This window comes from Dermacentor silvarum, chromosome 2 (assembly GCF_013339745.2).
Source record: "Dermacentor silvarum isolate Dsil-2018 chromosome 2, BIME_Dsil_1.4, whole genome shotgun sequence".
NCBI lineage: Eukaryota > Metazoa > Arthropoda > Arachnida > Ixodida > Ixodidae > Dermacentor > Dermacentor silvarum.
In genome coordinates this window covers 255480840-255504880 of record NC_051155.1, presented here as the reverse complement: position 1 = coordinate 255504880, position 24041 = coordinate 255480840, and the positions used below count along the sequence as shown (strand labels likewise).

The 24041-nt window shown below is 51.5% G+C and overlaps 1 protein-coding gene across 2 annotated transcripts in view; it reads right to left on the bottom strand.

Moving 5' to 3' along the window:
* Positions 1-1812: 1812 nt before the first annotated feature.
* LOC119440806 (uncharacterized) overlaps positions 1813-24041 on the bottom strand; it is a 97720-nt gene continuing 75491 nt past the window's right edge. For both annotated transcript variants that reach the window (XM_049662623.1, XM_049662624.1), the window contains 2 exons: positions 9157-9388; positions 1813-2845 (listed from right to left, as the gene is read on the bottom strand). In XM_049662623.1, the coding sequence (XP_049518580.1) occupies positions 2552-2845; positions 9157-9388 (526 nt within the window). In that variant the 3' untranslated portion in view covers positions 1813-2551. The remainder of the gene's footprint in view (positions 2846-9156; positions 9389-24041) is intronic.

Genomic DNA, 24041 nt, shown 5'->3' with positions numbered 1-24041 from the left:
TTCAGCAAAATATTTGGGCACTATATTTAGTGCTTTGCCTTTTCACTTATTAAAAATAATAAATTTTGTGTTTCACGAGCCAAACCACGATCTGATTACTATGTGTAGGGAAAGACTTCCAAATAATTTTGACCACCTGGGTTTCTTTAACCTGCACCGAAATCTAGGTACACGAGCGTTGTTGCATTTTGCCCCGTTTGAAATTCGGCAGCCACGGCCGTGATCAAAACCGCCACCTCGAGCTCGCTTTTTGACACTCGCATAGTGTCTCTGCTAATGTAAGACTGTTTCCGACCACGTGTTATTTATCATTCTTACCTTTCACACTCACGATTTATATCTCGATGAATAATGTAGTACCGTCAGATATAACGCTGCCATATTTGTTCACCTTGTTTTGTCCTATATCTTTGCACAGCATGACGCAGCTACGGTTAAAAGTTGCGTTAGTCTTTTTGAAGGACAACCTCTAAGAGCTTTAGTCCACACCATATGCGTCAACGTTGTGTTTGAACCAAATTTCTTAGCGTAAGCGAAAGCGCGGCAAAAACGACTAGTTATCTGCTGGGCTCGAAACTTATTCTAGTATTGCTTTACTGTAAGCGTTCCACCACCGTTTTTAAGGTGAGATGGAAATATTGCAATGCACGCATTCGTACAAACGGCGAGATTTTTACATTGCCAGTGAGCGCAGAACCTAATTCCACGCTGTCCGTCATAGCACGTGTTCCGACACAATATGGCGGCACAACCGGACGTGTCACCACCCTGTACGGAGAATCGTGGCAACGAGGCACCCTATGCAAAACTCCACAGTCTGACATGCCGGAGCTTGTCGTTCCAGAAGTTGAATGTAGCGACCCTTTCGTATATCTCTAGCCAGTTTTGCGGGTCTTGAAACGATGATGCGGGGAAGGTCGTGGCTCATTGGCAGCACGTTGGGGGACGCTACCGTTGTCATCCTGGTCGGCTCAGGTCCGTGCTGCGGGGGCCGGCTTTGTAGCCTGCGGCTTGCTCAATGGTCCGTGGCGACGCTGGTGTTGTCTTCGGGGTGTGGTTTTGACGGGGGTGTCCGGTACATGAACACGAAAGCACCTCCACCAGATGTCGCGTTGTAGTGACGGTCAAGAACACAGTAGCAAAACAGTGAATGACGAGACCAACTTGTACGCCTAAGCGCAAGTGACATTGAAAACGCAACGATAGCGGCGAACACAGTCGGCGATAGGCGAAATCTGCGGGTCAAGCGCTTTTCGGCAGCCGAAGCAGCCCTCGTCCAAGTTTCCAGCGTAATCGCTGGTGTCCATGGGCCTTCCAGAAAGTACTACACAATTCGTGTCGCGCATACAATCTGATTACACAAGGTTCCGCGAGAACGTACACAATACGTAAAATCAAAGATAACGTTCGAGTAAGTTCCAAACTATGCCGGCGCGTCTTACGCTGAGCGATAACATTAGGTTGTTAGCGGGTGAAATGCAGTCCCCGGAAAAAGAATAAATAATTACACGTGTCAGTACATACATAACTGGTGACACACTTGGCTTCTTGCGATCAGTTTAATAAAGCATGAACCTTAATGAGCCTCATCGTTTGTCATTATCAAACATATATGCTTGGTGCACAGCAGTCTTCTTAGGATAAGTTTACTGAAGCATGAGCTTTAATAAGCCTCATTATTTGTTATTATTTAGCCATCTAATGGCGTTTGGTTCAAGCGCTATCATTCGGCTGTTCCCACCATTCAGCGCAATATAAGAATTTGCACGTGATAAGTGTTCTTGGTAATATACATCACCCAAGAACGCTCATACAAACGCAGTGAGCATTTGTCATTTATTTATTTATTGCCCTGAATATTCCATGACGAAGTGAAGACATTCTCAAGGCTAAATAAGTAGCTTATGTATACAAGCACTACGACGCTAACAAGGCCAACTCGGAAAGTTCCGTACAAGAAGGAAAGTTTGCGTTCTCCGTCAGTCCCATCATGACCGTCGCATTGCGGACGAGAGGCGGGTTGGAGAGCGAAGATCCCGCCATTCTAGAACTGCCAGTCCCTGCGGGAGCACAGTGAAGAACTTTATGACCATGAACACGGAAGCGCGTGTCACTCGGTACAAGCAGAGCCCTCTGGCGAGGCAGCAGCGCAGTCTCGTGGTTTGAAGGATCAACGCAAGGATGGGGCTCACGCATCGTCTGCTGCATTCTACAGGCAGACCGCAAGTCACTGCGCATGCGCACTAGATTGCATGTACCGCCATCGTTTCCAGATGTCGCGCGGCATCTAACGGTAGTAGACAGGCGGCGATTATGAAGTGCGCACAACCTATACGAGAGTGGGCCGTCCGCTCGCCAAGGCGACTGCATCGTTGTGACGCGCGATCCCGCGTTCACGGTCATAAAGCAATTGGAGAGCTGCTTCATTGTCTCTGCACAGAGGCGACGCGCCACGACGTTGTCCGCTTGCCTCTCGTAGCTCTGTCCGGAAGCGCGTCCCGATGGCACCTGCCACCGCGAAAAACAAAACGCAGTGTCGTGCACGAAAGGCTCACGGAGCGTCCCTCGGGGGTTGGCGGCTATTTTTGGTGGCCTTCGACGGCTGAGCCCTGGACCTTGGGACCGATGCGCTGAATGCAAGCGAGGCGCGCAGCTGCTCCACGAGCGCCTCGTAGAAACCCGGCGTGGGCTCGACGACCGAGAAGCCGCCCTGCTCGAGGCGCGACAGCAGGCCGCCCATGCGACGCTCCAAGTCCGGACTGCAGGCTTCGGCCGGCGGCGGCGGCGGCGGAGGTAGCAGCAGTTCCGGTGGTGCCAGGCGGCGCACAAGAAGCGAGTGGCCACTCTGCGTTTCATATCGACAGGAACAGAGAATTGGGCGACTTGGATCACGTTCGTGGTGCAGCCGCACAAAGACGAAACAAAGGGACGACACAACAATAGCTCTCTTTCAAGTGAAGGACAAACACGTGAAAAATATAATCCAAGTGAAAGGAAAAGAACCAAAACATTTTTGCGGCAGTACCTCTACCGAAAACACGTGAGATTAAATATGATTCAGATACGCGCAATCATCTTTTGTTAGGGCAATGTCTCAAGGTTACTAGACTAATTTAGCAACGTTGCAACGTCCCAAAAAAAAAAAAAAAACACCGCATATCCACGGGGTGAATGATGATGAGTGGGCGAAGCTCCGGAGGGAATCATCGGTAAACCGTGAATCTTCCATGTAATTCGCCCAGTCTCGCCGCACTAAATCGAACGATTGACTTCCACCAATGACACGCGCCATATGTGACGTCATTCCTATTTTATAACAGCGCCCTTCATTATAATTGCACCATCTCCCGCTTAAGGGGACGCTAGCACAAACGCGTTAGAAACGCGCAGTCTTTCGTTAATGTTGGGTATTTATTGCCATCGTGGTGCGTCTGTCCATGTGCGCTTCGTGGCGTAGTGGTTAGCGCCACGCGTTCAGATGCGAGGGGTGCCTGGTTCGATTCCGCTACGACCACAACTCTCGGAATTTTTAGGGGCGAAGCTCCTTATAGCGGCACCCGTTCCGTCCCCGTCGTAGTAGTAGTAGTAGTAGTGTGTAACCAGTCTGAGAAAAATGAGAAAAAAATTCCGAAGTTGTGTCCGTAGCGCGGAATCGAACCAGGGACCCCTCGCTTCCGAGCCCGCGGCGTTAGCCCACTACGCCACGAAGCGGACATGGACAAACGCACCACCATGGCTATAAATACCCAACATTAACGAAAGGCCGCGTTTCTAGCGCGTTTCTAACGCGTTTGTGCTAGCGCGTTACGGCCCGTGTAAGAAGCTGGTGTAAGACGCTGTGGCCTCTCCACCTTACCTTCAACGCGTTTCGAACGCGCTGCCCAAAGCGGTGGCAAGTCAAGTTCAAGTCGAGGAGCGTTTATGAATACGGGGGGTATACTCTCTCAGCAGTCATGTGATAGCGTCGGCAAACGCGATGCGCGTTCCGGCATGTGTAAATGGCTGCGTAAGACGCTGTGGCCGCTCCCCCTTACTAGAGAGTACTGCACGTTTCTAACGCGTTTGTGCTAGCGTCCCCTTAAGCGGGAGATCCGATGATTCCCTCCGGAGCTTCGCCCACTCATCATCATTCACCCCGTGGATATGCTGTGATTTTTTTAGGGGCGAAGCTCCTTAGGGTGTGGGTCTGTCCCTCTCCTCTGTAGTAGTAGTAGTCGTCGTAGTAGGTAGCCACGTCTACTTTTATGAGAAAAAATAAACCAGGTTACATTTCAGAAAGAAAAAAATCACAGCATATCCACGGGGTGAATGATGATGAGTGGGCGAAGCTCCGGAGGGAATCATCGGATCTCCCGCTTAAGGGGACGCTAGCACAAACGCGTTAGAAACGTGCAGTACTCTCTAGTAAGGGGGAGCGGCCACAGCGTCTTACGCAGCCATTTACACATGCCGGAACGTGCACCGCGTTTGCCGACGCCATCACATGACTGCTGAGAGAGTATACCCCCCGCATTCATAAACGCTCCTCGACTTGAACTTGACTTGCCACCGCCTTGGGCAGCGCGTTCGAAACGCGTTGAAGGTAAGGCGGAGAGGCCACAGCGTCTTACACCAGCTTCTTACACGGGCCGTAACGCGCTAGCACAAACGCGTTAGAAACGCGCTAGAAACGCGGCCTTTCGTTAATGTTGGGTATTTATTGCCATCGTGGTGCTTGTGTCTATGTGTGCTTCGTGGCGTAGTGGGCTAACGCCGCGCGCTCGGAAGCGAGGGGTCCCTGGTTCGATTCCGCGCTACGGACACAACTTCGGGATTTTTTTTCTCATTTTTCTCAGACTGGTTACACACTACTACTACGACGAGGGACGAACGGGTGCCGCTTTAAGGAGCTTCGCCCCTAAAAGATTTTGCGCTCTACGCTGCACTGTTCTTGTTCAAATTTTGCAGAATGATGCACTTTGGGGTCCACTTCGTTTAGTATAACACTTCCCACAGCTAAGTGCCTGGTTTTGGTTTGCCGCGTGTTGTGCGCTCCTGGAACACGCGGCAAACCTTCCTGACCGGCTGCTTTCTGCAGCTGCCGGCAAGCGGCGACACAAGTTTATGCTGGCGCCGTCGCTGCAGCAGCTCACATCCCCATAAGTGAAGGCAAATTTGCACTTTTAACAGTGAAGCTGTTTAAGTCGGAGGTAGTCCGGTGGTGTACGCCCGAAATGTGGGCCGATCCAGGAGGTAGTGTAGTGAAGCTGTTTAAGCTCGAGGATGGTCCGTCGAGTGTACGCCGCAAAACCTCCGCCTGGCGATGACGTTACCATGCGCCGCCTAGCAACGCTTCGCCCCAGCTGCGCCGACCGCACCGAGCCTCGCCACAGTGCATGAGCCGTGACGTCACCACGCGCACCGCATCGCTTCGCCTTAAGGCTGTTTCACATGGTGCGATTGGCGCGAAAAAAAAATCGTTCTGCCGCGCACGTCGCATAGCGATTTTCGCTGTCAGCCTTCACGTGCGTCTGCGACTGTGTGATTTCCGTCACAGCGATGCCGACGGTTGCCCTCTGCTGACAAAGCATCCGTCCCTGCATCGCTAAATAAAAACAACATGAAAACTATAGATATAGTCAAATAATACAATTTTCTTATTATTATTTGAAAATAGAATGAGTACACCATTTTTCAACGTTTAAAAGCGTTTAGACTTTGCAATCGCTTAGTCTGCAGCCGTGGCGAGTGAAACGCTGCACAACACCGCATTGTATGAGCGTGGGGCGAGTGCGGCGTCCTTGGGGTGGTTTCGTTTAGTACATTCTAGTTTCTTTCTTTGTTGCGGTAAAATATCGAAGCCACAACTCTTCTCCTGGAGGAGTATTTGCTTCGGCAGAAGAAGCTACCACTGAGTGTGCAAGCACATGGCACAATTTGTAACGATGAAGAGGTTCACGACGGTGACGATCAAGTGGGCACGTGCCGTCTGTTGAAGGCGGCGTCTGCTCACGACCTGGATAGCGTGCAGCCTCTCTTTTCATGAAGCTCCTGTTCATGAAGCTCCTGAGCCACAGGCGCTGGTGGGTACGCCAACGCGTACGCCAGCGCAAACATAATTGAAACTAGCGCGCGATATTTCTCCGCTGAGCTTCCAACACGCGGTAAAACAGGAAAGCGCCTATTTCGACGGCGCCTGCTGTTACGCCACGTTGTTCCGCCCGTATCGCGCCGATCGCTGCGACACAGCGACGGAGCGACCAACATGTTGGAATCCCGTCGCAGAGAGCCCGCGACGTCGCGGCGGTCGCTGAGCGACGGAATTCGCTGTGTCGCTAAGTGAAAATCGCGCCATGTGAATGGGTGCAACTGTTTTCACAACAAATCCGTGCAGGGGCAGGGCCTCGCCTCGATAACAATGGGTCATCCATCATCCGTGTTGACACCTGTGCTAAGGCACAACTAGCGAGAAACCGCCACGCACATGGAGCCAAACCACAACGCACATGGAGTCGATAATTGTTGTTCTACGCGTCGTTTTGTTCGCGGACGCGATCCGCCAGAACCTAGCCATATACAGCTTCGCTGTAAAAAGGCATGGCATATGCTCATGTTTGTGTTAGCAGCAAACAATGAATATACTGGACTAAGATCACTGCACAAGCTTTCCGTACACATGGTTAACCAGCAAAGCTTAAACGTGCGACCCCGGTGTTTATCACTGGGTTAATCCCGACGGTACATTAAAGTCTTTCTCAATTATTGGTCACGTCTTTGTGTTTATAATGAAGTTACACACACGTTCGGCTGCGACGGAGAGAACGACGTCACTGACGGTATGCCCGCAGTCCGCCATTGTCGTATTGCCCCTTGCGATTCTTCAAAGTTAAATTGCTTCAGAATTAAATCTGTCCGTCACGGTAAAACAATGAATGGCTCATACCCCGCAAACGCGGCCTCGCCAACACGACGACAGAAGAGAAGTGAAATTCTTCGCTGGAATGATGAGCGGGAACGGAGCCAGCTGTGGACGACGACGAACGCGGGAGCAGTGCCACGAACGCGTTCGCGCGGTTGCGCCGAGGAGCGCCAACGAGCCAGCTGTGGAAGAAGGCGACGACACTCGAGCCAATGCTGATGATGATAGTTTCTGCGTACAGGCGACAGACCGACGAATGGGCTAGCCATATACAGTTTCGCTGTAAAAGAAGCAGCGGGAAATAGCTCGCCGAGAAGACGGATAAACAAAGAGTGTGACGCAACTTGAGAAATAGTGATATTCAAACATCCGAGAATTTAGAAGAAAAAATTAGGGGCAGCTTCACACTAAGTGGTGCGAAGACTGGTGGCCCTTCCCTAGCTTTAACTTTGCTTTCCTTTGCTTAACTTGGTTTGGCTTGGCTAGTTCTTAGGCAAACGAGGACGATACTCGGGGTCGGCGCGCAGTCTTCTAAAGGTCCGACGTAGCGTTGACGTGCGAGCGCACTCGGCACGGGGACGCCACGCCAGCGAAAGCGGCGCGAGGCGTGGCCGACGAACGCCGGATACGTCGGCCGCGCCTCGCGCTGTGGCGAGGGCAACCTGGGAGAGGGTGGTAAGTTCGCCGAGCGATGACGTCACGTGCGTCGCCTAGCAACGCCTCGCACCAGCTGTGCAAGGCGTTGCTAGGCGACGCGCGGTGACGTCGTCGCCAGGCGCAGTTTTCTGCTAACGCTCCACGACCTAACCAAACGCTTAAACAGCTCCACTGTTAAAAAAAAATTGAATCGCCGCGAAGGCACATCACAAGTCGCTGTGGTCGTCGAAGCCCCTACAGTTATAATATAGTGCCTAGAATATACTTACGCAATTATTCTTGAACAGCTCTGATAGCGTCCACGCAACAATGGCTGCTTGTGTACTGTCAAATGCTCATATGCTGCGGCCTAAAGCTCACGGCACGATGCGAAAACGCGCTCGTAGAGAAAGTGAAACATTGTGCGCGGACATGCATGCAGGCGCGCAGTTGGTCGCTGCGAACCGTTCGATCGCTACATTGAGGCTTCATTCTGTTACGCTTTATTTGGTTATACACACAGCCCACTATAAGAACATATTTCGCATAGTTTGCTCTCAGCGAATGCCTACCGTTCACGCAAGAAGCCGGTTCGGGGTATTCCATCGCGGCGTCCGCGCGCAGTGGGTGTTATGTGTACGGATTCAGTAAAGAGATAGCGTCTGTAAACCATTCTGTGCTTTCTGTTTGCCCAAGGTTATTATTTCGGCAGTAAAATACTTCCCTCGTTTCGAGAGTACTTACAGAAATGCCCAGGAGGGATCCCGCGTGGCGTCTTTATTGAGCGCCGACAGCAAAATTTATGAGGAGCGCGCCACGTTATCCCTCCTATTACGCAAGCGAGGCGCTTCCGACAGATGGCGACTCGTTAAGACCTCGCCCCCAATACTGCTACAACCTCCAACCTAGCATCTGACCACGGCCGCTGGATAAACCTTTTTTAGATGCGAGAGCATCTTATGCTCGGGGCAGTGTCCGTACTGCGGCGTCCGCACCCATACTGCGCATGCGCAACCCTCCCTCATTCTCCTCTCCTACGCATGTGTGCGCTCTCCTCCTCCCCTCTCCCCCTCTCCACCACAGGTGCGGCGCAGCAAATCATTGCATATAACTCTCTCTCTCACTCTCTCCCTCTCACTCTCTATGGGTACGCCGGTAGGCGGCGCAAGTGTCGCGGCGCAGTTTAAAGCGCGCGTTCGCTGTGCTTCAGTCACCGATTCCTAGCGCACCGACGCTAGGAATCACATACGACCTCTAAATAAAGACGCAACCCCGCACAAACGTCTCCTCTCTTCTCAATACATTCTCTCACTCTACCTTTCATTGGGTTGTGTTGCCAAGTGAAACGAAACGGAAACTCGATGCGCACCCCCCGCGATGCTTTCGCATCCCGCCATGATTGTGCGTAGGGTGAGATGATGTGATTTTTTTTTATCCAGCGGCCGTGATCTGACTGATACCATAAAAGCTGCAGTCATGAGAGGAGTAAATGTTACTCCCGTAAGAGACATTTATTTATTTATGCTTTAAAAAGATGGTAAAAACCCCCACGAGGAAATGTTAGTGAAACTGCAGAAAAAGTTGAATCGTTACTAAAAGTGCCACGACCGGGCCAAACTCACCGCGGCGGGCAGGGCCACCAACAGTCGCCGGCGGTCGTCGTCTCGGAGCACGAGCAGCGAGCAGCGCGCCTTCAGCTGCCGGCAGAGCGCGGTCAAGGCGGCCTCGGCACCAGGCTGCGGCAGCAGCGCCAGCGGCTCGCCGTGCACCAGGCTCTCGCAGGGCGCGTCGCGGCGCAGCAGCCGCACGGCACGCAGCCGCCGCGGACAACGCGACGACGATCCCACATCACTTCTGCATGAACCACACATTGGCTGCACTCGACGGTCGGCCATTCACGAGTATAGTAAGCGAGACATGAATATGACCTTCTTTTTTTTTCACACAAGTGTACGGTCCCCCTTTCACCCAAGAGGAAATGATGATGCTTATTAAGGCCCAGGATCAGACCTCTCAAATCCTGGCAGTCCAGAGGGCCCGCGAGAGGGCCATCAGGTTTGACCTGATGGTCCCCGAGTGGGCCTAGCCAGGTGACGTCGAGTTTACTCGCGTCTATTGTGGACCCAATAAAGTTCACTCACTCACTCACTCACTCACTCACTCACTCACTCACTCACTCACTCACACAAGTGTCAACGGGCTGGAAAGTCAGAAAGTCTTTTTGACATCGCAGGTGGTACGTAAGTCGCAGCAGCAGCAATGGTTGTTTATTAATGCGAAGCATTCTTCTGCGAGTCAACCAATTTCCTGGCCTGTAGCTAGCCGTTTCCGTGAGCCGATTCCCAAGTCTGTAACACGAAAACGGTCGACACGCGCTTCTGACGTCAAATTTTCTTATATCTACGCACTGACATCGTTATTTTGAATAAAGGACCCGTACACACGAATCGCTTTTGTCGGTCAGCTGAAATAAGAGTATTCATTTCATCACGCATAATGATCGATGTACATGGGGGCAGAAAAATGGCTGGGAAAAAAAAGGAAAAGGTTAATGGAGAGGTATACAAAAATTCTAGATAAGGAACATGTATATTATACCTGATTACCTGATTATACCTGATCACCTTTTATTTTTTAGTACTACTGATGAAAATAAATTCAACTTCAAATAGGTGACTATTTGTCGCCGCCCCATTTCAAAGAGGATACCAATAAATCATCATCATCAATCGGCACGAGCGGCGGCGGCGCGGCGACCGCGACGAGCCGAGCTGCTGGAAAATCGAGGGCCGTGGTGTGACGTCAGTCAGGCCACGGCTTAAAGTGCGGCGACGGCGATGAGGCGGAAACCTGGCGTAATGCAGATACAACAGGAAACACTTGTGATAGTGCGCGCATCCACTCGTGTTTCTCCCAGAACGCTCTCGAGGCGCCCATGGCAGCCTACTGGCGCCTGCGTATTTCTAGAGATGCACATGCCCAGTGCCAAGATTTTCACGTATGCCTCCTGTACTCCTTGATTTCGCAGTGCCTCTATGACTGCTGGTATCTCTACTGAATCAAATGTTGTTGTTTTTTCATAATCTATGAAAGCCATATAGAGAGGTTGATTGTACTCCGCAGATTTCTCGATTACCTGATTGATGACATGGATATGATCCATCGTAGAATATCCCTTCCTGAAGCCAGCTCTTGGTTGGCTGAAGTCAAGTGTTGCCCTGATTCTATTGGAAATTATCTTGGTGAATATTTTATGCTAATGGGTCTGTAATTCTTCAATTCTTTAACGTCTCCCTTCTTATGGATAAGTACTGATGCATCGTCACACCTCCTTGCCACTGCGCACGTTCTCTGCGCACACTTTCAGCGCCTATAGAAAGCCTCGTTACCAATGAACGTTGTTCACTGTTGTACGCTCGTGTCTGCACGCTTCAGTGGCGACGAGGGTCGTCGCTCTGCGACCATGGCTGCGCACGGGGGACCACCAGCTTTTGATGAGGAGGCGGACAACTGGGAGGCTTACAAGCTGCGTTTGGAAGCATACTTCGAGGTTCACGACGTCACGGACGGGAAGAAGCGCAGGGCGATTTTGATCACAGCTTTGAGCACGAGGACAGTGGATCTACTGGCTGCGCGCCGGCGAAGATACAGGACCTGCAATACGACGAGGCCGTCAAGTTCATCGGTGAGCGATTTGCTCCGACATGTAACGAAATCGCAGAATCGTACAAGTTCTTTACAAGGAATCAGCTTGCAGGAGAGTCGGCAAACGAATTCATAGTGGAGATACGAAAGATTGCAAGCAGGTGTAATTTTGGTGACGCCCTCGACAGGATGCTAAGAGACCGCATTGTCTGTGGGCTGCGCGACGCGAATGTGCGTCGGAAACTGTTGGCAAAAACGGAACTCACGCTGAGGGAGGCAGAAGAGGCAGCGCGTGCTGCAGAGATGGCGGCTGCAAACGTAGACGAGATGGCGAGCGCCCAAGATACAGGCAACGTGCACGCTATGCTTATGATGAAGAGCAAAGGCCAGCCAAGCAGATTTCCGTCACTGCGAGAAACTGCGAACAGGCAAGACCGGTGGCACGAAGGGGCGTGCACATGCTGCGGCACAAGCGGTCATACGGCGGGAAAATGCAAGTTCCGTCGTGCTAAATGTTTCAATTGTAAGAGGCAAGGGCACCTAGCTCGGGTGTGCCAGCAGCGCCAGTATCAGCAGCACAGAGTAGCCCACTGTGAAGGACAATGGTCAGACAATGACGACTATGAACAATTCCTGCTCAACTTGCAAGCGGCGTCCGTGAACATGGTTCAACCACTTTATTGCACCCTGGAATGAAATGGCGTGGCTCTTCGAATGCAAGTAGACACAGGTTCTCCTGGAACGATCATCACATGGCCCACCTACACCAAGTACCGTCACCTCTGGCCTCTGCTCCAGAAGACTACCTTGCAACTGACCTGTTTCCTCGGACAACTCCCCGTGAAGGGCCAACTGAACGTCTCAGTAACATACGGCGGGACCACTCTGGAAGCTACCTTGGTAGTACTGGGATGCTCTGGGCCTGATTTGTGCGGACGGGATGTCATCAAGGCCTTCGAACAGCACGGGAAGCAGGTGCTCGCCGTCGGAATCAAGGCCGCCCCCGGTAAGCCTGACAACGCCTTACTAGTGCGTTGGACGCGTTACTAGTGCGGCAATTATTAGGCGAGTTTCAAGATTTATTCTCTGATGAGCTAGGTGTAATTAAAGAGCCACCCGTTGAGTTGCGCTTGCGCGAAGGGGCCGTACCTCGTTTTCTTAAGGCGCGTGCCGTGCCTTATGCAATGAGAGAAGCAGTTAGCCGAGAAATAGAACGTCTCGTTGAGACTGGAATTTTGACACCAGTTGCTTGCTCTGACTGGGCAACGCCCCTTGTGCCGGTGGTAAAGAAAAATGGGTCAATACGACTTTGCGGTGAGTTTAAGGTCACAGCCAACGCTGCGTGCCACACGGAAAAATACCCTCTGCCCAAAATTCAGGACATCTTTGCTAACTTAAGCGGAGGTGAAGTGTTCTCCACGCTCGATCTAAAGGACGCTTACAGTCAGCTGCCCCTAGATGATAAAACAAGAAGGCTTCTAGTGGTTAACACGCAAAAGGGGCTATTCTGCTTCAACCGGCTTCCTTTCGGTGTGGCGTCCGCACCAGCCATTTTCCAGAGACGCATGGAAGCCATTCTTCAAGGAATACCAGGCGTTCAAGTTTACTTGGACGACGTTGTAGTGGCGGAGAAACAAGATAACTGCGATAAGTTGCGCGAAGTTTTCCAGAGGTTTCGTGACTACGGCGTGAAACTTCATCCAAGCAAATGCAAAATACGAGAGAAAGAAGTAGTTTCTTGGGCGCCGCATATGCGCAGACGGACTTTTGCCTAAAGCGCAGAACATTGAAGCCGTATTGGGAAGCCAAGGCCGACGTGTGTGTCTGAGCTCCGGTCATTCATCGGCTTTGTCACCTACTACAATGCATTCCTTGGAAACTTGGCAACGGTGCTTGCACCGCTCTATGAATTGTTAAAGAAAAACGCTCGTTGGCAGTGGGGAGCAAGGCAAGAAGCCTCGTTTGAAGCAACGAAACGCCTCATAAAAGACACCAAGTTCCTCACGCACTATGATCCAGGAAAGCCCCTCGTGTTAGAAACAGATGCGTCGTCTTACGGCATCGGCGCTGTGTTATACCACCGGGTCAACGGAGAGGCGAAGCCAGTCGGTTTTCGCTGCGCACTCTAACTGCCGCAGAGCGGAATTACGCACAAATTGAGCGTGAGGCGCTGGCAGTAGTCTTTGGCGTGACCAAATTTCGGGAATATCTACTGGGTAACACTTTCACGCTAATTACAGACCACAAGCCACTGCTGCGACTTTTCAGCCCAGAGAAGCCCGTACCTGCGCTGGCAGCTGCGCGAATTCAACGTTGGTCTTTACTGCTCAGCGGGTACACCTACAAGATCGAGTACAAGGCAGGAAAGACTCTTCAGGTAGCAGATGCCCTGCGCCGCCTTCCGGCTCGCCGCCCGCACGATGCCAGTACCGTGGAGTCCATCAACGACGACGCCCGTGAGTACGTACTTTTCGCTGACCAACTGGAGACCACGCTGATGTCGTCAAGTGATTTGGCCCGGATGACAAAAGCAGACAGCACCCTCAAACAAGTAGCTGGCTATATTCGCGACGGCTGGCCTAGGAAATTACCGGGATTAAATCCAGACTTGCGTCCATTCTTTTTCAAAAAACACGAACTTGTGTGCAGTAATGACATTGTCTACTGGGGCCATCGAGCAATAATTCCGGTTGCTGCGCGGAATGCCGTATTACGCATGCTGCACGACACACATCAAGGAATGACGTCAATGAAGAAACTGGCGCGGTCAATCTGTTGGTATCCGGGGCTGGACAGGGACATTGAACGTGTTGTAAATACTTGCCCTGTATGTGTACAATGTAGCAGCATGCCACCGGCCAAGGAGCCTGTGCCATGGCCGGAAACTGGAGAAAAGTGGTCAAGGGTGCACATAGACTATGCCGGTCCGATTGACGGACAGATGTTGCTCATCGCAGTTGACTCGCATACGAAATGGATAGAGGTGAGCCCCATGAAGATAGCCAACGCGGCACGTACTATCGAAGCATTACAATCAATGTTTAGGAGGTTTGGCCTGCCCCGAACCGTGGTTTCTGACAATGGACCACAGTTCACTAGTTCGCAGTTTCAGTCGTTCATGAAAGAGAACGGAATTTGCCACCTTCGCACCGCGCCTTATCATCCTCAATCAAACGGATTAGCAGAGAGGGCAGTGCGAACGGTTAAGCTGGGACTACGCAAGAATGCTAGTGGCACACTGCAAGGTCGATTGGACCGAATTCTCCTTCAATATCGACGCACCCCTCTGCCCAGTGGAAAAACACCAGCCTTCATGCTGCTTGGTTTCGAGCCTAGATGCAAGTTGGATAACATCGTGTCATGCCGCCCTTATTCTCACGCAGATACCGACCACCCCGGAACGATCCGCCAAGTGGGAGACTCTGTTTGGTACAGGAACTGCGGGACTGGAGCCAGATGGAAGGCCGGTGTCGTGCAGGCCCCCGAAGGCCACCGCATGGCAACCATCAAATCAGGAGATGGCGAGCTTCATCGTCGGCACTACGACCAGCTAAGAGCGAGGAAAACTAACTATGGGTTCGCCGCCTGTGAAACAGAAATCAAGCAAGAGCCCGGCATTGACGCACAGCAGACCGAAGCTGGGGAACCCGGTGCACCAGTGATCGAAAGCGAACCACCCGAGAGCCCAGGTGGGACAGACGCGGATAGCAGACCAGATACGGAGGACAATCAAGTTACAAGTGACGTCAGCGGCGCAAATTGCGATACCAATAAAGATTCCAATCCTGGCGACAACATGTTACGCAGGTCCACCAGAAACCGCCGCCCGCCAGATCGTTACCAACCTTGAGGGGGAAGAAGGCTGATGCATCGTCACTGGCACACCTCCTTGCCACTGCGCACGTTCTCTGCGCACACTTTCAGCGCCTATATAAAGCCTCGTTACCAATAAACGTTCACTGTTGTACGCTCGTGTCTGAACGCTTCAAGTACAACGCTGGCGTTCTTCCAGTTTTCTGGTACACTTGAAGTCGTGAGGCATTGTGTATAAAGGGCCGCAAGCTTTTCAAGCATGATATCTCCTCCATCTTTGATTAAATCTACTATTACTCCATCTTCTCCAGCAGTTTTTCCCCTGGTCATGCCTTTCTAGGCCTTTCTAACTTCATCGTTAGTTATAGAAGGAGCCTCTGTATCCGGTTCATCACTATTTCGAATGAAAGTAGCTTGGCTGTTTTGGGAACTGTACAGTTCAGTATAGAATTCTTCCGCTGCTTTTACTATGTCATCGAAATTGCTGATGATATTTCCATGCTTATCTTTCAGTGCATTAATCTTGCCTTGTCCTATGCCAAGTTTTCTTCTCACTGATTTCATGCTGCGTCCATATTTTACTGCTTCCTCAATCTTTCCCACGTTATAATTTCGAATATCCCTTACTTTTTTCTTGTTGATTAGTTTGACAGTTCAGCGAATTCTATCTGATCTCTCGAGTTGGACATTTTCATGTTCTGTCGTTTCTTTATTAGGTCCTTTGTTTCTTGTGAGAGCTTACCTACTGGTTGCCTTGGTGCCCTACCTCCCACTTCAATAGGTGACCCGTAAAATGAGAAATCGCAGGGAATTGTGGGGCGCGCCGTCTGCTAGCAGCTTCCGGTTCGACGGAGGACGCGGCGGCATCGGCGGCATGCCCGGCGCACGTGTTTTTCTACGCGGTTTCAACTGTCAGTCGTGCGAAGCTTTCCGTCCGCTTTGTGGACCAGCAATGTCGTACCATTCATGCAGCTGATTTCTAGGTTTCAGTTCACTCTGGGCGCGACGATGACAAGCCAATAAAGGCAAGGATACGCTTTTATTCATAAACGAACTCTGGTTTTCGTTTCGGCAGCTTTTTTTGTTTCTGCCAGGTTTAGCTCTACGACATTTGCCGCTGCTTGGACGCACCGTCACTGAGTGCTCTGCCTGTGGGTCACTCATTTTATCAAGCGTATGGAAGCATTACTTAGAAAATCGGGTGCTGAGGCGATATGGCTATAGTAGCCTGGTAAATACTGCCCTGTGATCATCGCTGCAACCGGTATCGTCAGTAACGGCGCAGCCAGCGTAATTAGAAAATGAAGTGCTGAAAATGTTTGATAACTGCCGGCATTTCTTGGTCAAAACTCGAGGTTCAATTGCAGTGGTACGTAATTAGAAGTTCTCGGTTTTGTTTTTTTTTTTTTTTTTGTCAACAAGATGGGGAAATGGCCGTATCGCCGACATAATCCGGCTGCGCATTATCTCTATCTGTATTCAAGGAACTAAGGTGGGCTAGTTGGTTATGAGTATTATGTATGTATCTCGCTGTGTCCCGTATAAATTTGCGCTGTAAAATCATGTTTCATACTACCTCTATATGTGCATGCGTGTACTAAAATAGTTATTATTGCTTGAGTCAATGTTAGAGAATTTGGGATCGAATCCCGGCCACGGCGGCCGCATTTCGATGGCGCCGAAATGCGAAAACACCCGTGTACTTAGATTTAGGTGCACGTTAAAGAACCCCAGGTGGCCAAATTTCCCCTACTACGGCGTGCCTCATAAACAAGATCGTGGTTTTGGCACGTAAAACCTCATAATTAATTTTTTTAATGTTAGCGAAATAAATATCTTGGGGAATCGTTCCGTGTCGGCCCTATACACAGCTCATCGCCGCCTGATAAGTGCCACTGTACGTTCATTTTCTTCTTGTTCACTGATTGTTCAGTTTTGGAAGTGGCAGCCATGCCGCCTCTGATGCTTGTGCACAGCTGACTCAGCAACGGACGTTGCAAGGCCATAGTTACATGAGTTTACCTTTAGCAGTTGAATTTGAGCAGCGAACGCCTGAACTGCCGATCATGGTTTTGCTAGGCGCCTGTAACCGGGTAATCTTGGTGCGTGACAAAGCCGGACTGCAATCGCATCAATAGGCTTCAGCGGCGAAGCGGTGGCGGCGGCTGCGCTTCCTCGAACCGGAAACAACGAGCAGACGGCGCATCCCAGACTCCCTCGCTCTTTTACGGGTCACCTATTGCTGCTTCTGAGATCAACCTAGTTACGGTTCCATTCATTACGTCTGTGTTGTCTTTATCTTCCTTTTCTAAAGCTGCATATTTGTTTGCGAGCACCAGCCTGAATTCGTCTGCTTTTACCGTTACTGCGTCTGGGTTGGCCTGTTTCCTTTAGATGCGAGAGCATCTTATGCTCGGGGCAGTGTCCGTACTGCGGCGTCCGCACCCATACTGCGCATGCGCAACTTTCCCTCGTTCTCCTGTCCTACGCAGGTGTGCACTCTCCTTCTCCCCCTCTCCGCCACAGGTGCGGCAAGGTCGATTCACATAGGTCGCGAAGCTTCGGGCGAAAAGCGGTTCAGAACCAATTGTCACCGACATCAGCAAGGGTGGTTATGGGAGCAGCGATTGAAGCGCGACTATGTTTGGGGGAATAAACACTGGGAAAGAAAAAAGCGTTTCTAAATTAAAGCGAGACGCAGTTAGATTCATTCAACGAAAATAAAATTCCTAATTCATTTTATATACGCATGGCGAGAAAAGATACAACTGTATTTTACTACATCATTATCAATAAATACCTTTTTTCAGGGCACACCGTGAGAGCGCCCATCGATAGCGGCGGGCGTTGACGCCGCTATCACTTGCAATGCCATGTAGCTCTTGGAGTGCGTGCAAAGGCGCGCTCGTAAAGTTCACCTGTTAGAATGCGCCCCCCTCATATGTGTTGTGTTGCATGTCGACGTTTGTCTGAATTAGGTGACGCGGGTAGTTTTATTGTCTCTTAACCTGTGCAGTCAAAAGTAGTGAGTTGCGACCGTCAGATACTTGTTTACTTTAGTTGTATTCGTGCAACAGCGCTGGCCGACGGGCTTGGCGTCCGACGAAAGGACGAGCACTCTACGCAATCTACGCCCAAAGTGTTCGTCGGCCTCCAAAGAAAGTATGTTCTGTGCAGCGACGCGATTTCGACACCCGTACGGCTGATCTTTTCCGGCATCGCTTTTTGCGCTGAAAACTCGGAACGCCCATGAAGTCGAATGGCGGGGCAATTGAATATACAGCTCTAATGGCAGGCCTCCGAAAACAAATTTCGCGCCTGAGAGAACAAAATTACGTCACTTCTGTTTTTGACGGATATGACGTCAAATTATTTTTTTTTCCGCCGGAAGTGTTCCCTCCTCACACAGATGGCGCTAAGACCCATGAACCGCCGGTAAGCAACCATGTTTTGAACGTATGGGCTTCTATAGAAGCTTCGCTACCAGATGTATTTACCTTGGGTGCGGCGCAGCAAATCATTGCATATAACTCTCTCACTCTCTCACTCTCTCTCTAAGGGTACGCCGGTAGGCGGCGCAAGTGTCGCGGCGCAGTATAAAGCGCTCTGATCCGTGCTCCCTCAAGGGCTGCAGAAGATAGCGCCAACCTTTCCTTTTTCCTCAAGAACCACTTACTACTACTACTATAAAGCGCGCGTTCGCTGTGCTTCCGTCATTCTCTCTCTGTGCAACGATGTGCGAAACGCCATGAACAACGTCAACGTAGGCGCTAGTTGCAGCGGCAGCGCCACCGCCGCGGAGCAGAGGAAGGCTCGAGAAGCCGAACATAAACATCAGCGTCGGCAAGCGGACCCCAAACTTCGGGATCGTCTTCAAGATACTGCGCACACCGACGCTAGGAATCACGTACGATCTCTAAGTAAAGACGCAACAACCCCGTACAAACGTCTCTCTTCTCAATACATTCTCTCACTCTAACTCTCATTGGGTTGTGTTGCCAAGTGAAACGAAACGGAAACTCGATGCGCACCCCCCGCGATGCTTTCGCATCCCACCATGGTTGCCCGTAGGGTGAGATGATGTGAATATTTTTGACTAATTTTATTCTTTCTCACTTCAAATTGAGAGAAATCCTAGACCTCAATAACCTGTGGTCACTGTGCTTTACCCTACCTAACACTTCTACATCCTGCACTATGCTGGGATCGGCAGAGAGTATGAAATCTATTATTGCGATAGCAATTATATGGACACTCAAAAGCAGATTTCTGCCGTCGGCGTCGCCGTCGCCGTCGCCGTGAGGTTCCGTATGACGTCAATGGAGATGAAATCGTCGCCGCGCGCCGAACGCTATATGTGCGAGTGAAAGGGCGCGAGGGGCGCGCGCTTTCACGGGGAGCCAACGCACGGCGGAGAACAAAAGCGCGTTCTGCGCCGTGCTCGCTTAAGGGCTGCAGAAGTAGGCGTCTCTTTCCTCCTTTACAATCACCATATATGTAGAGCAAACGCGCCTTCTTTCGACGCGCGAGAGGCTGTGGGGGAGGGGGAGGAAGGGGAGGGAAGGGAGGCGACGTTTAGCTGCGGCACCAAGTGCCTGTTTATATCAGAGGCTCCGGCAGCAGTCACCAACGCCGCACGCGTTTTGTGCGAACGCGGGCAAAACGCCGACGGCGTCGACAACAGTTCTGCGTGTTGCCGGTGCTGCTGCATGTCCAAGTTTATACAGCTGATAAAGCTAATATCATTACTCCGTATAGCTCTCTACAAATTTGCTATCGCAATTGATGCTTCGCCTTTCAGGTGCTTCTTCTACTCTGCCAACAACCGCGCTCGTCCGCACCGTCTCTTATCTCCACACGGCTCTGACCTTTATGCGCCGTGCATTCGCCGCTCAGTTTCCGTTGAAGCGATAGACCGCACGTACCTTCGCCCGCTGCGGCGTATGGGCTCGCTGCCAGCGTTTTGACAGTCGTTGTCTGCAGTCATTCAGTGTAATCTATTCATGTTTGTTTGTGCGCGCTCACACCACGCTTGTTCATTCAGTTAGTAATAGTCGGGCCACATTTTCCAACGCACGCTACACATGCAATGCTGCCCGGATCGGCAGTGCAGCACTACAGGTGTGTCCCTTCGCACGCGCTGCCCACGGGAAGCGCTTCTCATCAACACCACCGTTTCACACGCGCCTTCTCGTGGTCATCGAGTCTCTTCATGTCGGTCTACTTACGCCGCAGCACACCTGCTTACTTAATCAGCTCATGTTTACTACAATTCATATTGCTACCAAAGCCGCTCACCTTACTTCGTATGACATTGCTGTGTTGCTATCGCATTCATTGCTTCGCCCTTATGGTGAAACTGTGACATTTGTTTCCTTTCCACGCATTCTACCAACATGTCTCCTCTGGTGTACCTTGTGTAATGACTAAGTTAGCACAAGCGTCGCTGTGGTCGCATGGCTCCTGAAGTGAGGAAGAAAAAGACGAAAGGATCGGTGTCGCTGGTTTTGCCTCGCGCTGGCGTTTGGCTGGAACGGCTCGGGTGCTCTTTGCGCTGGACCTAACGGGATCAAACTCCAATAAACCCTATATCATTAAACTTGGTGGAGACGTGAGAGTTGCGTCGAGAAGTCTGAAGAAAACACGACGATGTCATCCAGGTAGCATAGGCAAATGTTCTATTTGAGACCGCGAAGTATGTTATCCATCATGCGCTCGAAAGTTGCGGGCGCATTACAGAGCCCGAATGGCATGACGGTAAATTCACATAGCCCATCAGGGGTGACAAACGCTGTCTTCGGTCGATCGCATTCGGCCATGGGAACCTGCCAGTAGCCAGATCGTAGGTCCAATGACGAGAAGTACTCAGTGCCTTGTAAACAATCGAGTGCATCGTCAATGCGGGGTAAAGGGTAAACGTCCTTCCGTGTGACTTTGTTTAGGCGGCGGTAATCGACACAGAAACGAATAGAACCATCTTTTTTTCGCACTAGCACAACTGGAGAAGACCACGGACTCTGGGATGGTTGAACGACGCCACGCTCGAGCATGTCATTCACTTGGTCGTTGATGATATGACGCTCCGCCGCTGAAACGCGATAGGGGCGTTGTCTGAGAGGATAGTGGGACCCGGTGTCGATGTGGTGGGAAACACTGTTCGCACGACCCAAGGCGTGTTCCGTACAGTCGAACGAAGAACGGAAAGTATCTAGGAGAGACAGGAGTTGCTCGCGGTGCTCGAGGGAAAGGTTGGCGTCAACGCATGAATCAAAGATTTCGGTAGCCAATCGGGAGCTTTTCGGAAATGGTGTCATGGCGTCGAGCGAAAGGCCAGAAGAGGAGCCATGCCCGTCCAAACACTCAGACATGTCAATAGGTTCGACACAGCCGAGGCACTCGTCGCGAAGCAGAGTCAGCGGGTATTGGAACGGGTTGTCCACTAGCATAATTGTTGTACCAGCGGCTACGTCAAGAACGGCGAATGGAAATGGTAGAGATTTGCGGTGAAGAAAAACAGACGAAGGCGTGAACAGTACCGAGGCGTCGGGCGCCAATGGACACAACAAAGCGACTGGTGTTGAAGTGCTTGGTGGCAGATCAGTATCGGCGGCGACAATAATCTTTAAGGGGGCGGGAGAGGCGGCAGGCGGAGTGGTGTTAACGACAGACAGAGCAACTTCGGCACGGGCACAGTCAATGACGGCACGGTGGCGCGACAGAAAGTCCCATCCCAGGATGACATCATGGGAGCAGGAAGGCAGAACAAGGAACTCAATTGTGTAAACTACGTCCTGAATAACGATCCTAGCGGTGCATGCGGCTGAAGGTTCGATGGGCTCCGTGGTGGCAGTACGAAGTACAAGGCCAGAAAGTGATGTGGTGAGTTTCCTAATCTTACGGCAAAGAGTCTCACGTATGACGGAAACCGCAGCGCCCGTGTCGATGAGTGCGAATGTAGCAGCTCCTTCAACCTGTATTTCTATAATGTTTTGCGGCGATAGCGGAGGTCTTGGGCATTTCGACAAGCGTGCAGCTCTTGCCTCCGAAGCTGCAGCATTTAGTTTCCCTCGTTGGAAGGCGGGCGACGACGCATCGGCGATATCGAACGGCGACGCGGTGATGGTGAACGACGGGGGCTGAAGTTCTGACGACCGGTCCAGAAGTTCGGCGATGGGTTCGAATCAGCATGCTGGTGGGATGCAGGTACCTGTGGCTCAACGACGACGTCCTGACGCGGCAGGCGACGGCGACAAAAGCGCGCCACATGTCCCGCGATACCGCACGAGAAGCATATCAGCCGATTGTCCCGCGTGCGCCATGGATCTTGCGGCCGGAAGTACTGAGGGGGCATTTGAGGGACAGGGAGAAGCGCTGGGCGCGGTGGCGGCGCCGAATAGGGGAGTGTCGTTGGTCTAGGACGCGACACGACTTCAGCGTACGTCAAAGGTGCAGCAATCTGAGCTGGTGCAGCAATCTGTTGGACTGGTGGAAGGGCCTCTGCAACCTGCTCGCGGATGGCCTGCTGCACGGCCGAGGACAAATGTTGGACAGGCTCCTGGGTGAGAGGGAGCAGCGAGAGCTGGCGGGCCACCTCTTCACGAATGAAGGCTTTGATCTGAGGCAGCAGAGACCCGTCATCAGCCTGTCCGTGAGCAGTCACCAAAGTGGAAAGGGAGGCCACTTGAGGAACAGTTTGGCGGGCGAGCGCTCGTTGCCGGCGTAATTCATCGAAGCTTTGGGAATATGTGACTACGGCTGCAACGGTGGTAGGATTCTTGGCCATGAGCATCTGAAAAGCGTCGTCATCAATGCCCTTGAGGATTTATTTAATCTTATCTTCCTCAGTCATCGTTCGGCTCACGCGGTTGCAGAGATCTATGACGTCCTCGATGTAACTAGTGAAAGTCTCGCCCGGCTGTTGCGCTCGGTGGCGAAGGCGCTGTTCAGCGCGAAGCTTTCGCACCGCAGGACGGCCAAATACCTCCGCGAATGCAGTCTTAAAGTCATTCCATGTCGCAATGGTTGCTTCATGGTTGCGGAACCAGAGGTGGGCGACACCCGCAAGATAAAAAATAACCTTGGTGAGCTTTGTCCGATCGTCCCATTTGTTGTGGTTGCTCACCCGTTCGTACGACGAAAGCCAGTCGTCGACGTCGGTATCAGCGGTGCCACTGAACACAGCCGGGTCTCGTTCACGAACGGCACCGCAGGTGACTTGCACAGTTGACGAAGTGGGTCGCTCACCGGCGTCGTCTGGCATGGTCGTGGGGGTAGCGGAGGGCAGAGTGCGGCTGCGGAGTTCCAGGGCGAGTTGTTAGGATAGTTAGGATACCCAGCACGTCCACCAAATGATACGGGGTTTATTGGCGTTTGATCCCGTTAGGTCCAGCGCAAAGAGCACTCGAGCCGTTCCAGCCAAACGCCAGCGCGAGGCAAAACCAGCGACACCGATCCTTTCGTCTTTCTCTTCCTCACTTCAGGAGCCATGCCACCACAGCGACGCTTGTGCTAACTTCGTCATTACACTTGAATCGATGCCGTAGTTGCCAATTGCTTGCTCACCAGTCTTCTTTTTCCCCACTTTTGCATTGAAGACGCCTGTTACTACAGTACACTGAGTTGGTACATTTCCCATTGCTAATTCAACATCTTCATAAAACTGTTCTATTTCTTTATCATCGTGACTGGAGGTTGGGGCGTAGGCTTGTACTACCTTCATTCTATACCTCCTATTCGGCTTTATTACGACGACTGCTACCCTCTCATTAATGCTGTAGAATGCATCAATGTTTCCCGCTATGTCCTTATGGACTAGAAATCCTACCCCGAATTCTCTCTTATCTGAAAGACCTCTGTAGCAGAGGACGTGTGCGTTATTCAGCACTGCATAAGCCTCACCAGTTTCACTAAGGCCAATAATACCCCAGGCAATACCTGATAATTCTTCAAATAGTTCTGCTAAGCTAGCCTCACTCGATAGGGTGAGAGTGTTGAACGTTGCCAGGTTCAGTTTCCTGTGGAAGCCTGTCCGGACCCAGAGATTCTTAGC